Raw genomic sequence first — 15963 nt, 5'->3', positions numbered from 1 at the left:
TGTATTCACTTTTTAACAGTCGCGGTGCCTCCAGGTTATTTCTGTTTCTGTTTATTTTGGTGTTGTCTTTATACACGTTGCAGACGGATGTATTGATTCTCTTGACAGTAGTCTTCTAAACTCTGGCAGGTAGTTTACTGGACTTTCTGAAGGAGGGAGATGGAAAGTATCTGAAGCTTCCCCAGCTAGTGGACATGGCTTCACAGGTAGGATAAAAACTCAGTGTTTAAATGCTAACACAGGTGCAGCAGCTCCCCGTGTCTCTTCCCTGCCCGGCTGCTCTTTTAACTCTGACTGAGGGGAAAGATTATCATACATCAGCAATGCAGCGGAGAAAGCTCCACGCGGGCTTCTTTCCAGCCGTGTGTGTAGGTGTGCATGAGTCAAATATTCACGCCCTGTGAATACTGGTTTCGGTTTGTTCTCCATCTGGCTGGCATAATTTATTTAAAATCTACCCTTCCCCTCTCTGCCGCTTCCTGTGCAACAATGTGCGCCTCCTCTCCCCCTCCGACAGCTCTTCACCGCTGCGTGTGCCTCCCCTCGTTGTTCCCCACTTAACTGCCTGTAGCACTTAAACGCTGCTCACCAGAGGCCATTTAAGCTCGCTGGTTCAGTCACCTACTGTGATCTGCTCTTAATTTGCCTCTTCACGCTCACAGGCTCCCTCTCCACTCTGCAGAGTAGTAATTTTTCTTTTCCTTTTTTTGGGGGGGAATTAAAACTGAAACAGGCTGAAACCCAGAGACGCCTCAGAGGGAGTTTACAACAAGTGTGAGAATGGTGTCGAATGGCTGTGTTCAGGATGTTTATCCAGATGCTGTTGGTGTCATTGTTACAGGTGTAGAGTGCCTTGTTTGAGTTTTGTCTTCGTGTATTCTTGACACCTAAATGCAGCTATGTTGATTTGATCTATAATTGAAAATAAAACGTCCTTTTTTCATGCTCGCACTTTTGCTTTCTGAAGCTGTTAGAATAACACCATTACGTCCTGTCCAATCCAACTTAATCCCAGATTGCAGACGGCATGGCCTTCATTGAGAGGATGAACTACATCCACAGGGACCTGAGAGCTGCCAACATTCTGGTCGCTGATAACCTGGTGTGTAAGATCGCTGACTTCGGCCTGGCTCGGCTCATCGAGGACAACGAGTACACCGCCAGACAAGGTGTGTGACAGGGAGCGGATGCAGTTGGACGCATGTTTGTCTGCACTGACTATAAATAGAGAACATGTTGATACTGGGCCTCTCAGTGCCTGCTCTGATCTATTTAGTTATGACTGCTGCTTAATACAGGACTTGGAGCTTAAATAAATTGAGTTGAACCTGAAAATGTCACAGCAGATTTTGATATTAGCTATAATTAAAAATGCAATTTGCAGGCCCGCTACATGAACCATGATTTTGTTCATTTAGGCTACACATGCTTACATTTTTTTGAGCTGAAGGGTGGTTCAAAAAATCAGTTAACGTTTCTAATCAGTTGACCGATTTGGCATCCTGATGTGAGGATGTGCTGCTTTTTCACAGTTTCTAACATTTGAAAAGTTTAAATTATTGATTTACCAACTGAGGAATATTCAGCAGTCTTATTGATGTTTTCTTTGCCCATGCTTGACTCGCCTCGCTGTTTCCTTTTCTTTTTTGCCAGGTGCTAAATTCCCCATCAAGTGGACAGCACCTGAAGCTGCCTTGTATGGACGCTTTACCATTAAATCAGACGTCTGGTCGTTCGGTATCCTGCTGACTGAACTTGTGACCAAGGGCAGAGTACCATATCCAGGTAAAGACAGCACACGCAGATACATGTAATGCACTTTTAATTTTTGCTGTAGATGCTTTTGGCCCCTCCTCCTTTGTTCAGCTGAATGGAGTTCTCGTGATGGTTTGCCCCAGGAGACAGTTTTGCGTCATGATTATTTTCCAGCACGCTATTGTCATCCTCAGTCATCTGGGGCTTTTTCACCCTGTGAATTAGAATAGAAATCCACACATGTGATCTGATATGAGTCATCTCAGGTGTTTAGTAACTTGTCAGTCACTGGCAAAGTACCCTTGCATGTGTGATCCCCCTTCTTATCCCTTTCTTCCACCTCGTTTCTGCCCCCTGCTGTATGAGATCAGTACTGCAGTGTGTGCCTTGAACTGTGTTAAACTGACAGTGATTACAGAGCATGCCATATGGACGACTTAACGATGTCTTGTAGAGGTCCATCTGGCTCCAGTGGCCTTCTTGGTTTCAGTGCAAATCATTCCTCTAATTATTTCACCCCAGAGCTGCAGATTCAGGGGGTTGAACCCACTTATTTGCATTTTTTTAAACCATAAAGTGTCTAACTGTACATGTATGGTCTGCTCTTCTTATTTGAATTCGATGCTAGACAGTGCAGATGTATTTGGATGCAGTTAGACCAAGTGTCTGGACTGTGATGTGTCATTTCTTTTCCATTTTATATCAAGTGTGTGTGTATAGGTATCTACTGTTACCCGAATAGGCAGACATGATGTTAGAGCTGAGGTTTTAACATGCGAGATGTAAATCATTCTACCACCTCAGCAGCCGACATATTGCTGCCACCACATCCTGGTCTCAGCAGCTGCTCGGGGCTTTTCCTCTCCTCTCCGACTGTGAGATAATCTGATCCCCACTCTCCCACAGAGAGATGGAGGGGGGAGGATGCGGCTATGCTGTGACCATGCCGCTGACTCTGTGTCATAACCTCTTTTAGCTGCAGTTGAGCTCCCCACGGAGCGGTTTCTGTGCTGTGTCACAGAGTTCATGATCACGATCTTCCTGTCTTGGGAAGAAATCTGTGACACTGGGACGCGGAGCTGGAGCAGTTCTGTTTGTTTTCTTGTTGTTCAGTTTTACGAGTAAACCAGTAAACTGGAGGAAGCTACGCAGACTTCTCTGTGAGAGCGCTGGAGCACCTGTATCGGTTTATTTCTGCTAACAGTCTTATCTCCCTGTATGTGTTTTAAAATTGACTAAAAGTCTTAACAGGAAATAATGAGTGAACTTCCAACTGGGTCATTGAGGTTTTTTTCCCCCCGTACCACAGTGGTCTGCGTGGGCATTTAATCCTGCTGTCAGCTGTATGACAGCAGCGCTTTCTACAGTCAGGCTGCACACTGAGCTATTTCCTAATCAAAAGTTGTACTAGTTTTCTTGACCAGAAAACTTTGGAAGACTCCTTCTGTTATATGGTTTTTCAAATAACCACAGAGAGAAGTCATATTAATGTGGAAGTCAAACTATATTAGGTGTGTGTGTGTGTGTGTGTGTGTGTGTGCGTGTGCTTGAATGCTTCAAAGGCAAAAATAAATGAATACATCCGTACAAGGACTAGAGTGAAAATTAGTGGAAAAGCTGCTAATGTCCAAAGAAAAACTTTGAGAGATCTTCAGAAATTCTGAAGATGTATTTCTCATGACCATAATAAATAAAATAAATTATATAAAAAACGTCTAGAGTTATATTAAACCACCAATTTATGAAATTTTATTCCCATCCATCAGAGTGCACAGCTTCACTCGGCACATAGGTTAGATGGTGAGATAATCTCCCTTTTTGTGTGTCTATAGTGTAAATTTCCACGATTACAATCCCACTGCCTTACTTAGATCAAATAAATGAATAGATGTATGAAGTACCTTTGTAATGAATGTTTGGATAACCTGACTATATAATGGCTGTCCATTTATATTGTATTTCTTGTCCTTTTTTTTTCCTTTAAGGCATGGTGAATCGAGAGGTACTCGAGCAGGTAGAGCGAGGTTACCGCATGCCCTGCCCACAGGGCTGCCCCGATTCACTGCACGAGATGATGAAGCAGTGCTGGAAGAAGGAGCCAGATGAAAGGCCGACCTTCGAGTACATCCAGTCCTTTTTAGAAGACTACTTCACAGCCACAGAGCCACAGTATCAGCCAGGAGACAACCTCTAGTCGGGAGGATCTGGGACTAACTCTGGCAAACCGCGGTACATCGGCAGAGATCAAAATCCAGGAAAACCAACGTTTCTGCTGAAGCTGCAGAAAATACTTTTTTTTTTTTTTTTTTACAAACTTTTCCAAACTGACATACCCGATGTAGAGGAAGTAGAGGTTTGTCCCTTATGTACCTGGGGGGCCAAATATGTGGGGAAATGTCCAAGCGGGTTGAACTCTGAGAACTGTGCATATCACAATAATCCATATAGGCTGGCCACAACACTGTGATCCAAATTTTCAAATGAATGGTTACTCGCGGATGCATTTTTTTAATGAACGTTTTTTTAAATGAGAAGTTCCCCTACCCTTCCTCCAATCCACCATCTTTTTTAAATTAAATTTAACAACAAAAAGTCTTTGATATTCGAGTGAGAGCTTTTATATGTATATGAGTTTGGTATGAATATGTAGGTTGATAAGAACAGACTGCTGACAAATCAAAGGAAAAACAAACGGCGACTCAGTGGGCACAAAAGGAGCAAAGGATTCGAGTATTTCCTTTCATTTGTCAGCCATATGTATGTAGTGGGCGCCCAATTACTGTGTGAGATGTTACGTATGTGCTCTGACTGTAAAGTGTGGAGCATTATGAGGTGGAATAAATGGAGGAGGAAAAACGGTGGTATCGTATGGATGCAAGAATGTACTGAGAGATGACCGCAGATGTACATACAGTATGTATAAAAAGTGTATTTGAGCAGGTGTGACGAGGTGGAAGAAGCAGGAATAACAAGTGTTTTATAACAGGGTTGTTTGAATCTCAAAATGAAATTTTCTTCTTTTTTTGTCATTTAATCTGGGACTTGAAATCATAAAGAGGTATTTTGCTAATTTACAAGTGCAAACAGTTTTTCCTGATTAACGTTTTGTATAAGAAAAGAAAAGATTAGACAGTTCAGCTGTGAAATTTAATTAAGATTGTCTTCATCTTTCTATAAGATTTGCTTCTTGTCTTTCTTTCCCTGTTGTACAGCTCTGATTGCTACAGAAGATTCTTGTAGATTTCTCTTCATTATTGCACACATCTACACAGTCGAATTTTGCAGCGCCGTGACTGACGGTGCAGGAGTCGCCATACGTGGGACTGTGTGCAGATCGACACTGTCCTCATTTCAGATTTTGCTGGAGGGAAAAGCTTTATCCAAAGCTACAACCTCAATCAAGTATTCTCATAGGTTTGAAATGCAACTATGCAAAGCCGTGCGTGTGGTGATGTTTAATGAAGCATCTCCAGTGGTATTTGCATGTGAGCAGCTCCGCTCTCCTATGATTTTCATAGTTCAGTTCCCGGCGGTACAGATGATATATCACTTCGTGTGCGAGTTAAATAGAAACAGACAGACAAAACAAACACCTGGCACACACTGTGTTCCAGACAGGGCTTTAGTGCTTTTACAGATCAAAATCTAATAAGAAATTCTTAGAAATGCTTCCATTCTCTGTCCAGGTGTGTGTGATGGGGAAATTTGGGAGTATGAAAGCTACAAAGATGTGAACTTTTTGTTGTTGTTGTTGTAATTCTTTCTGTTCATCACTCAAAGAACATGTGTGATTGTTCTTAAACATAAAGACATGGGGACTTGAACTAGTAGGGACATGAATAATGAAATGAATGAGAAAAGTTACTAATAATGATTTTTGTACAGGAAAAAAAATAAAAGGTTTACTCAAAGGTTACTTTTACTACTTGTGTTCTTGACGAGTTGCAGTGATCTTCTTGAAGAGTCGGACCCAAGACGTCCAGATGTTTTCTTAAACGTGGCTATTTTTAAAAATTCATTTAAATTTATGCTTCTTTTTACTTTACTGAATACTGATGCTTTCTGACTTTGATTTGACATTTGTAGATTTCAACAAGATGATGGCTACAATACAAACATGCTCGAGTTGTATTCACTGTTGCACACTGCAGTATTACTCATCTTCAAACCTGTAAAGAAGCAGAGAAAGCAATACCTAAATGATCTCCACCGTCGTTGTAAAACTGATGAATATTGCATCAATATTTCAGAACGATTCAGCCTTGCTATCTAATGACATTTCTGCCTTTTTTTTTTTTTTTTTTTTTTTTAAAGAAAAAGGACAAGTGATACTGACAAAAGCATGGGTGAAGGGTTCAGTCATTCTGGCTCTCACCTGACCATCTCCTTGTACTTCTCCAGAGCCTCTCGAGCCACATACTGAATGAAGGCTGGGTCCTGCAGCTCCAGCTCGCTGGGAACGGTGAGGGTAAGCGGAGGAGAGTTTAGGATGCTTACCTCCACCTTGGTCTCACGAACAGCCTCATTCTGTTCATTGTGGCTCTCTGGCGCCACCTGGAGAGTGGAAGAAGTCATTTTACATCAAGCACTCCTTTGCAGTGGCATATACAATAAATATTCCACTTTTACGATCAGATTTAAAATTTTCCTTTTTGCTAAAGCTTAAAGTTCGGGCTGGATCAGATGACTGAACCATTCCTATGTTACACTGCTATAGGTGAGTGCTGCTGGGGAGGGGCTTCCCGTGATGCACTGAGCATTTCTTCTTCACTCGTCTCTTTTCACTCTGTGCATTTATTCTCCACTGCTGTGTTTAATCATTAGCAATTAAACTCTGGCTCTCTTCTATATTTTATCTTTTGTCCTATTTTCCTTCCCTCACCCAACCAGGCATAGCAGATGGTCGCTCCTCCCTGAGTCTGGTTGTGCCAAAGGTCTCTTCCTGTTGAAAGGGAGGTTTTTTTTCCCCCATTGTCACCAAGTATTTCTACTATTTTATAAATGTTTGCGATTTAAATTCGGTTTATTGAAGATTTAAGAGTTCCATGACAAAAGCTCTGTGGATATGCCTCCATTTAAATTTCTCCTTAAGAAAACATATCTGCTGTTTTTATTTCATATTTCATCATAGCTTTGCCACCTCTTCCACCATCCCTCCTCACCTTGGTGATGTGGAAGATATTTTGTGAAGCGCTGCTGTTGCTCACAGCCTGAGCCACCCAGCTGTATACAGCCGACATGTTGCTGAGCCAACTGACTGTTTCATCAGTGTGGTGCTGGACAATAGACAAGATCTCATCAAACTGCTCTTTGGAGATTTCCAGCAGCTGAGAAACGTCATCCAACTCCACGTGCAGTTCCCGAACACTGGGACACTCTGGAGCCAAGAAGAAGATAAAGTTTTAAGTTTCAAAATGTCAGCTCGAATAAACGTCCAGGTTGAGGCTGGTGGTTGCTCACCTGTGAGCAGAGCTCCCTGGCAGTTCTCACACTCGCTCTGTAGCTGCCAGCACTCTGATGTCTGTCTGCGGAGGGCTCTGCACAGCTTCCTGTTCTGCAGGAAGCGAGGAAGACTTTCCCTCTCTACAACAGAATTTTTTATTTATTTTTTAGTTTGCTAACACTTTATGGAACAGCTAAGAATAATAAAACTCAGTCTGTACAGTTAACTTACAAATAAGAAAATGCACTGAAATTTGTTCAATTACATTTAAAATGATTTCAACTCAGTAGTTCCAAACCATGTGGCACTGGGAGCAAGGAATCTGCATATTTTAATTCCAACCAATTCCAGCAGCAGCTCTATAAATTTACAGATGGAACCAGAGAAATCTGCAGCTGTTATCATTTTTTGTATATTTGGCACACGCTCACTGGCACACGTGAGGCAAACTGCTCGGCTTAATCATTACCTTTCTTCTTCTCCTCCTCCACTGTCTTGTGGATATCATCAAACACCTGGGTCACCACAGCTCCAAACTCATCCACCACACTTTTAGCAAAGTCAAAGAAGGATTCCAGTACTTCCTCTAGTCCCACACCTTGCAGGAAGCCCGAGTCCCGGGCAGGGTCGTAGGGATCAGAGGTGGTTTCTTCCATCAGGATATCGGTGTTGTTCAGAAAGGCTCTCTGAAGAGCTTTGTCAAGCCTGCTGCTCAGCTTAGAGACCAGGGTGACGCTACGGTTCACCAGCATTCCCACTTTATTGACCAGTCGGTTGAAGGAGTCTTCCATCTGGACGATCTCTGTGTCTGTGTTGTTATCCTGGTTTACCAGAATGTCCCCTGCTTCCAAGTTGGTCTCACGGGGACCAAAGCGCCGGGAAACTCTTTTAAAAAAGTTTTCTACCTACAAAACAGAAGTGATGGAAATTGATGCATTTCACAGAATAGAATAGAACAACTGTGATTTCAGGATTGGGAGATAATTCAAAAACATCCCGTTTTAGCTGAATTTAGCATCTACTACTCAAACATCAGGATTTATTTTGAGGTATTGTTTTATTGTTAATATACAAAACAAAAACGCTATTATAACAAATACACAATGAAAAAAATTAATTAATGATAATAAATTAATAAAATAATATTTCAGTTTTTGTCTCAGTATGTATCTATTTTTAAAATGGATTTGCACTCAATTTTTATGACTCCCATTACTGACTAATTTATTCAAGCGACTTCAGACAAAGTTATTCAATGCATTGTTATGAAAATACAACAGTCTGTCAGTGGGAGAAGATTGCGCCAACTGTACAACTGTCATTTTTCAACTGAGAACATGTAACTTTATTTCTAGCAGCATTATTTGAAGGGCATGAAAGTCTGCATACCTTAGTATGGAAAGAAGCAAAGCCCCTGCGGCAGGTGGAGGTATAGAAGTTTTTACATGCATCCTCCAGACAGGGTCTGCAGTCCTCCCACTCAGTCTGCAGGGAGTCTTTGCACTGCTCCTCTGCCTCTTTTAGCTTCTCAGTCACCTCCTTGGCTAGTTCTGCTGCCCCCTGGTGGTCAAAATAGGATTCTTTAATATGTTTTCATCATTGACTTGAATCTTTTATTTTCTTTTGCAGGAAATCAAACGTGGATCCAACCTTCTTCTTTTCGCTGCTGTTTCTCAAAGACCTCATCAGGTGTTCATGCTTCTGCTCATTCCTCCACATCACCTCCTTCATCTGCTTCACCCCATACAAAGCTCTCCTTACCTCCTCATCCACAAGCTTCTCACCACCCAGTGACAACTCTGAGAAAACAAAAGGAAACTGAATGCATTTTAGTCTACACATAAACACACTATTAAACCCTAAAAGTTTAATATTAAGAACAAGAAACACATTTCCTTCAAAGTCACTTACAAATATTTCTGAACAAAAGAATAATTAGATGAACCAAATCTACTTGGAAGTGTCTGTTCTGCAAACTCACGTTTTAAAGTGTCCTCTGAGATGCCTTCACCTTGATCCGTAGGTACAGAATCGAGGAGACCCAGCGTCACCAACATAAGTGTTAAACCCAGCAGGAAGTTCATTTTGGAGCTCTGTCACAGCGACTAATAAAAAGTCTGACAGGATATACCAAGTGTGATTTAGGGGTTACGTATGAAACCGACTCACATTTAGACACTGAGATTTAAACACAATTAGAGCCTATCTGTGCATAAACTTTAAGATTGTTATCAAAGAGATCGTTTTGCAAAGATGAGTAAGCAAATCATGGCATCATGGTGACCTCTCATTTAAGGTCACTAGATTAATATGCAAATAATGCTACACATAGTTACTTCAAATGTCAGTTTTGAGACTGACAAGAACTTTTTGAGTACAGCTAAATCTTATTTTTTATGTACATTACAATTACAAGTTATAATACTTTAAATTGATAACAACTTTAATACATATAGCATGTTCATGAGTATTTTAAAACCTTTTTAACTTGATATTTATCCCTAAACATTTAAACATTCCATTGTTTTAATAGTCAATGAAATGAATGCCACATGTGAACTATATGCACAAAAATAAAAAATACTCAAAATAACAATTATACTCAAAATTATGTCAAGTATATTAAGATGGTGAACACCTGCACTTTGCACTTGGCTTTACTGCACTACAAACTTCTAAAAAGGACGATGAAAATAACATGAATATATAAAGAATATACTTATTTCCCTTTAAATGTAACTACTCCCCAGAGAGTGAGCTGCCGAGGCGGAGGTTTGTGCTCTCTGGAGTTTTTTTCTTAGGCTTTCTTTTCTTTGCTTTCAAATCTAACAATTTGACTTATTTGTGCTTGCATACACAAATCCATCTTTATCCATTTTCAAGAAAACAATAGGTGCTATCTAGTCAGCCACAAAGGCGACAGGATTTAAGGGTGAGCGTGAGCCTGATTTAACGTGGTCATATAGAAGTCTCCCACTTGGTGGCGCTACACAGCCACTAGGCGCTGAAAAATCCGGATGATCTTATATCGTCGTGTTGGTGTTGATCCTGGAACAACATAGTAAATGTTGTTCCAGGATCAACATTGCAAGTGACCAATCACATTCTTCTGACTTTATTCTTTGGCGCACCAAGCCATTCGTGCATTTATGAAATTCCAGTGTTGCAAGGACAATATCAATTCTGCTTAGCGTTTATTAAAGGGTTGGGGTTAGGGTCAGGGTCAGATCGTGCGAAAAATCCCACCTCTCTCATACTTACTTCTCAGTTACCATATTTGTTAACATTTCACCAATAGTTTCCTGCACAGAATAGTGATCACTATACTTTACTGCATTTAAACAAATTTAACATATATTGTTTAGAGCAATGGTGTAGCCTGTTATGACTCTATGAGGAGGCTTTGCCCTTTTTCTTTTCTTATCTTTTTATTCATTTGGCTGACTGAGTTTAGTTTTTACTTTAAGCAGCACCAGTGTGAGGTCAGCAGCAGGCGGTGATCACCAAGCAAAAGGCACCGTAGGGTCAAATTCAGCTCAAAAATTTTGCAAGCTGTGTTTCCGACAGGGACATCTGTTGTGTCAGGAGGTTAAGCTCCATAAAATCACAAGGATACACAAAAGAGGAAACTTTAAAAATACATTTTTGAATTGTTTTGAGTTGGGTTGCCAGTTTGGTAACATTTAAATCATCTGCCTGAATTTTCTAGAGCCTGTGCCTCAATTATAAGCCTCGTGAGTTACAATTTGGCATGCAGCAGGGATTTACAGTAAACAGGGATGAACCTTTTAGGGATGTGCTAAAAACAGCTTCTCTATTCTATTTTACTGTCTCCAGTTTTTATTAAAATATGTTTAAACTGATTCAACTATAACTCAATAACAGACTCCTGTCTTTTCCTTGGCGTATCTCACTTTTTGCCCTTTGCCAGCTGACATCCAGGATGAGTGGGTAAAAAAAGGGGGAAGAATGGTGTCATTTTTTTTAACATGATTTCATTATTTATGGTTATGGTTATGAATTTAGGTTAATTTTTAAATACAGCTGCTGAATATTTGAATTTTATTTATGGCAATAATTAAAGTATCTATCTATCTACAACTGTTGCTGTGCTATCACAGCTCATGGAAAATTTCCGACTTCACTTAGAAAAAGCGTTAATGATAAAAGTTAGCTGAAGAAGTGTTGATTAACTAAAAGACAAACATAACAACAACAGAGCGATTACATGAGGCACAACTCACCAGCAGCAGACTGAAGGTGCTTCTCTGTCGACCGAAATAAACAAAGTGCTCGGTGTGGACAGATCTCGTCAGGATATCTTGACCTGACGAGATCTGTTGGTAATCTTTCCACTTCAGCTTTATCCTATTACTGTCCTTGCTTGAGGTTGATGCCCGTTAATCCAGCAGTCGTCACACTGACTGAGTGGTTTGTTTTGGACAAGAGACTGCTTAGTCACATCAAACGTACTGTTGACAACCAGAAAAATGTATTTATTTCAAATGTTGTAATGGGGTATCGGCACATGTCAGACAAGACATCAGAGGCCAGAAGTCTTGTACGTGCACATTAGAGGCTGAAAGGTTTACTCTGTGGCTGGCTTTTATATGAGGTGTAGAGAAGATGTCCCTGAAGGGATTCAAGTTAAATAACCACAAAAGAGTCAAAATGTCTCAGAATCAACAGCAAATTCTGATTACATCTGCCAGCAGCTGTACATCTGTGTAAAGGCTTTTGGAAATGTTTGCTGCACACACAAATATTAATGTTAAATTAACCATTAACCAGTCAACCAAGCACACATGGTTGTCTCAGTCCTGTTCACTCACACACACACACACACACACACACACACACACACACACACACACACAGTGAGCTGAGCTTTACACGTTATTCTTTCTGTTGTTAAGCTTGTTTTGGGTTTTTTTTAACCTGAGCTGGACTGATCTCATAACCTATACTGGCACAGGTGAAAGAGGTGAATAGTACACTCTGTTATATATTATATGAATAGAAGCCAGTCCAGCCTATTTTTTAGTAAAGGGACACATTCCTCTCAGCAGAAAGCTGTTTCCATTAAAAGTTTTCATTCTTGGTCAAATGCGAGGGACTCTCTCACTGCTGCTCCCATCATTCTCAAAAATGTGCCCTCTTTGCATGGTGTGACCCAGATAATAGAGTCCTTATGGATAATAATCAAAAACAGCCAGTGCTTCAGCCTCACTGACACCTTCTGCACCTGGTTCCTATAACACTGCAGGGCAAACCCGTTCCTCCCATGTCCTTCCATGGCTCAGCTCAACATAAAACAGTTGAATGTATAAAATGGCACTTGGCTGTGTAAGATTTCAAGCACACAATTACTCATTGAGAAATTCAGGTCAATTTTATTTATATAGCGCCAAATCACAACAACAGTTGCCTCAAGGCTCTTTATATTGTAAGGTAGACTTTACAATAATACATACAGATAAAAACCCAACAATCATATGACCCCCTATGAGCAAGCACTGTGGCGACAGTGGGAAGGAAAAACTCCCTTTTAACAGGAAGAAACCTCCGGCAGAACCAGGCTCAGGGAGGGGTGGGAGAAGGAAGACATGCTGTGGAAGACAGACAGAGATTAATAACAGGTATGATTCAATGCAGAGAGGTCTATTAACACATAGTGAGTGAGAAAGGTGGCTGAAGAAGAAATACTTAATGCATCATGGGAATCACGTAGCAACCTACACCTATTGCAGCATAACTAAGGGAGGATTCAGGGTCACCTGGTCCAGCCCTAACTATATGCTTTAGCAAAAAGGAAAGTTTTAAGCCTAATCTTAAAAGTAGAGATAATGTCTGTCTCCCGAATCCAAACTGGAAGCTGGTTCCACAGAAGAAGAAGGCCTGAAAACTGAAGGCTCTGCTTCCCACTCTATTTTTTAAATACTCTAGGAACAACAAGTAAGCCTGTAGTGTGAAAGTGAAGTGCTTTAATAGGGTAATATGGTACTACAAGGTCATTAAGGTAAGATGGGACCTGATTATTTAAGACCTTGTATGTGAGGAGCAGGATTTTGAATTCAATTTTGGATTTAACAGGGAGCCAATGAAGGGAAGCCAAAACAGGAGAAATATGCTCTCTCTTTCTAGTTCCTGTCAGTATTCTTGCTGCAGCATTTTGGATTAACTGAAGGCTTTTCTGGGAGGTTTTTGGACATCCTGATAATAATCAATTACACAAATAGTGCTGGGTGTGTGTGTCATGTTTAATATTGTGGCACTGATCAAAGTCTGAAGTCCTGGGTTGAAGACATAAGCAGAGAACTGAATTATAATGAATGAAACTGTTAAAAACTGTTAAAAACTGTGCCACTCCTGTCAGCTAAGAACAGAAAACTGAGGCTACAATTCACACTAGGAACTCATAAGGATCCTTGCAAAACAGGTAAAACCCATTGATAAATTCTCTTGATTACAGCCTGTTTACAAAGAGGAGCAGGGATATTAGACATGAAAACAGATACAAACATTGGAAGTGACTTTTTGGCATGACACCTGCATTAGCAGCATGCACCTAATAAAATGTGTGTGACTGTATTTATTCATCTGATAACCCCTTTATTCAATATTTGCATCTTTTTCCATTTTATTGAGCAGTTATTTATACAGACCAAAAGAGAATCAAAAGAAGTGTGGAGCACTATTGTACTCAGATCCTCAAATGAATACCAGAGCTCCTCATGTATTCTGGACGCCCTAACACCTCGTGATAATTAGCTCCCCAAGCGACCAAAAGAGAAAAAAAAATCTTCTCCAATTTCTTCACATTTTTAACTGCGCATATTTAAACAACTGGAGCTCCTCTTAAAAAAGTAATAATAATAAGAATGATGACGTAAAAATAAAACTATAATATGGAAAATCTGAAAATAAAATAGAAGTCTTCTACCTTTTATTTTATTTATTTATGTATTTATTTAGTTAGTTTGCCATGAGACAAACATTTCAGTCCACTCTGAGTTCTTCTTCGGTTTTGTGTTTTCGGACATAAAAACTGAACCAATAACGGGGAACACAACATTTGGAATCACTATAATTCAGAATCATTCTCCCATATTAAGACTGGGGAAATCAAAATGAACCGCACAATGGCAGCTGTGCGCTGTGTGTGTATGTGCAAACACCCTCTGCAGACGGTGCGCACAGATGTGAGGAACACGTGGTTTCTCCAAGCAGCCACTTCCTCTCACGTATGGATTCCTTCACTTTGGAGTTTCTCCTGTTACTCTTGCGGGTGTGACTGGAGCGCTCATGACTCGGATACACCCTCAAACTCAGCATCCCTTCCAACAACCACATAACTATTTTACATTTTTCCTCCCTACTTTTTTAGAAGTTCTTCTTCCATTTCTTATTTTTAGCAAAGTGCGTCCTTTTTATGCAGCACTAAAGTTACCTGCGCTGAAGGAGGTCTAGCTTAAAGAGCTGCGGATGGAGCTTTGAAATCTTATTATTGTTATTATTATTCTTTTTAATAACCTATCAACACGCTAAGGAAACCGGGAAAGCCCACGGATTCAAGGTGCCTTGGCGCATAACGGGAGGTTTCGGGCAAATGCCACTGCGATGCTGTGGATGTGACTTCAAACAGCAGCTTCACAACGGTAGAGTCCTGTAAACCACAATGAAAGGTAAGCTCAGTCTGGGGACAAAAGTTTTAAAATGATGGAAAATATCTAAATAGCAAACTTCGGTCTACTTTCTGTTTACCCCACATTCCTCTCGCGCTTTTTTGTCACACTTTTCTGCGCGCGCTCTCTCTCTCTCAGTCTGGGGCATGAGGAATGCGTAGGCTACAACTGGCGTCTAACATCTGGAATCAATTAAGGCACTCTGTTTGGGATTGTTTTGCATCTGTCCACTGCTGCACATCAAACACTAACCCGTGTTAGGAGAACTTTTCAAAACTTAGGAAAAAAATGAATCATGGTGCAGTGTGTGACTGCCTCGGGAGGGAGAACGTGTTGTTTTAAATCAAGGTTTAGATAAAGATTTCCCAGATGCGATTCTCATGTATTGCCCTGGTGTTTTGGACTAAATTAAGCTCCTCCATGTCAGTCTCTGAGGTCCAAGCTTTATAGGTCAGTAAGCTGTTTCCCTCTTACAAATAAAAAACACTGGTTACTGCCATCTTGTGGTCTCTCTTAGAGAGCTTCACATTTTGACCACATTTTTGATCATCTCTGGGATTTCACATTGTTTCCGCCCAGCAGAATGACAGACATTGCCCTTATACTTTCAATTTCTGATATTCCTGATTTTAGAAAAACAAATATAATAATAATAATAATAATAATAATAATAATGAAAGGGAATGATTTATGGCCTGACCATCAAATTAAAGAATTCAGAAATTATGGCACTGCATAACCTCAATGCAAAAACAAAAAAAACCGCAAATCATATAAAATCCATTAAGGCAGGTAAATACTTGCTAGGATCAGACTCTACAGAGTCCATACTCTGTAGAAATAGAGGAAGTGCATTCTGCAATCTGGGCGCAACAGCTTGGAAGGCTCCTCTCGAGTTCTGAAACGGGTGTGGGGGACCACTAGAAGGTTTTGATTCTTGGCCCTTTCTTGTTTAGACAAGTAAACAGACGATTACAGTAGTCCAGTCTTGTAGAAAGAAAAGCATGAATTATCATCTCAGGTTCACTTGTTGACTCAATTAATCTAAGTTTTGAGATGTTTCTCAAATCACAAAAACAG

At 40.4% G+C, this 15963-nt stretch overlaps 3 protein-coding genes across 3 annotated transcripts in view; 2 read left to right on the top strand and 1 right to left on the bottom strand.

Moving 5' to 3' along the window:
* Window positions 1–5671, top strand: part of yes1 (YES proto-oncogene 1, Src family tyrosine kinase) — a 33537-nt gene extending 27866 nt beyond the window's left edge. Inside the window, exons 9-12 of the mRNA XM_082513862.1 lie at window positions 130–206; window positions 1016–1169; window positions 1654–1785; window positions 3741–5671. Of these exons, the coding sequence (XP_082369988.1) occupies window positions 130–206; window positions 1016–1169; window positions 1654–1785; window positions 3741–3949 (572 nt within the window). The 3' untranslated portion in view covers window positions 3950–5671. The remainder of the gene's footprint in view (window positions 1–129; window positions 207–1015; window positions 1170–1653; window positions 1786–3740) is intronic.
* Window positions 5364–11550, bottom strand: clul1 (clusterin-like 1 (retinal)). Its single transcript, XM_082513863.1, has 9 exons — window positions 11443–11550; window positions 9180–9315; window positions 8849–8997; window positions 8588–8758; window positions 7668–8103; window positions 7216–7338; window positions 6918–7132; window positions 6131–6309; window positions 5364–5924 (listed from the first exon to the last, which is right to left on the bottom strand). Exons 2-9 carry the CDS (start codon window positions 9280–9282, stop codon window positions 5909–5911), a joined length of 1392 nt encoding a protein of 463 aa, XP_082369989.1. The 5' UTR covers window positions 9283–9315; window positions 11443–11550; the 3' UTR covers window positions 5364–5908.
* A 2874-nt stretch (window positions 11551–14424) lies between these two features.
* colec12 (collectin sub-family member 12) overlaps window positions 14425–15963 on the top strand; it is a 31578-nt gene continuing 30039 nt past the window's right edge. Inside the window, exon 1 of the mRNA XM_082513123.1 lies at window positions 14425–14883. Coding sequence (XP_082369249.1) covers window positions 14877–14883 — 7 coding nt within the window. The 5' untranslated portion in view covers window positions 14425–14876. The remainder of the gene's footprint in view (window positions 14884–15963) is intronic.

This window comes from Aulonocara stuartgranti (assembly GCF_965226115.1).
Source record: "Aulonocara stuartgranti genome assembly, chromosome: 18".
Taxonomy (NCBI): domain Eukaryota; kingdom Metazoa; phylum Chordata; class Actinopteri; order Cichliformes; family Cichlidae; genus Aulonocara; species Aulonocara stuartgranti.
This window is presented reverse-complemented; position numbering and strand designations above follow the sequence as displayed.

What these genes read in the sequence shown, in the direction of transcription:
- clul1 (XM_082513863.1), bottom strand. Translation starts at nt 9,282, where the DNA reads ATGAACTTCCTGCTGGGTTTAACACTTATGTTGGTGACGCTGGGTCTC. An exon ending in CTCAGAGGACACTTTAAAAC is followed by an intron (nt 8,998 to 9,179) that starts GTGAGTTTGCAG and finishes TTGTTTTCTCAG; the next exon opens with AGTTGTCACTGGGTGGTGAG. An exon ending in ATATCTTCCACATCACCAAG is followed by an intron (nt 6,310 to 6,917) that starts GTGAGGAGGGAT and finishes TCCACTCTCCAG; the next exon opens with GTGGCGCCAGAGAGCCACAA.